This window comes from Merops nubicus, unplaced genomic scaffold (assembly GCF_000691845.1).
Source record: "Merops nubicus isolate BGI_N331 unplaced genomic scaffold, ASM69184v1 scaffold32645, whole genome shotgun sequence".
NCBI lineage: Eukaryota > Metazoa > Chordata > Aves > Coraciiformes > Meropidae > Merops > Merops nubicus.
Window position 1 is genome coordinate 1 of NW_008610847.1, and position 508 is coordinate 508.

Consider the following 508-nt stretch of genomic DNA (forward strand, 5'->3'; position numbering starts at 1 on the left):
CCTGGGCAAGGGGGGCACGGTGGAGCACACCTTCGACAAGCACACCACCGACCTGCAGCCCGGGGCACCTCAACGCCTGGAGCTGGCCCAGCTGCTGCAGGGCACCCGTGACACCCCCGTGTGAGTGTCCCCCAGGGAGGGGACCCCCCCCCCCCTCCTGGCCAGCCCGTTCCAGTGTCTAACCACTAACACCCTCCATGAACTCACCCTGCTGGTTTTTTTGCAGCCAAGTGCCCAAACTCTTCCCCAAATACATCCGGGCGCCCAACGGCCCCGAAGCCAACCCCGTCAAGCAGCTGCTGCCAGGTGGGTCCCACCGTGTCCCCTCCCTAAAATAAACAGTGCTGGGGGGCACAGCAGCAGCGGAGGACAGCTACCTGGACGTGGAGGTGCAGCTGAAACGGGAGCGCGTGGGCGCCGGGCGAGAAAAGGGGGACAGCTTCTTGGAGTGGTGGGTGGTGCGGCTGAAGGATCCCCCCGCCGGCGACCGCAACCTCCTCCCCCTGGG

At 66.5% G+C, this 508-nt stretch overlaps 1 protein-coding gene across 1 annotated transcript in view; it reads left to right on the forward strand.

The window, feature by feature from the left end:
- Positions 1-226: 226 nt before the first annotated feature.
- LOC103773663 (piezo-type mechanosensitive ion channel component 1-like) overlaps positions 227-508 on the forward strand; it is a gene marked incomplete at its 5' end in the record, with an annotated part of 757 nt that continues 475 nt past the window's right edge. The window contains 2 exons of the mRNA XM_008941038.1: positions 227-306; positions 361-505. Of these exons, the coding sequence (XP_008939286.1) occupies positions 227-306; positions 361-505 (225 nt within the window). The remainder of the gene's footprint in view (positions 307-360; positions 506-508) is intronic.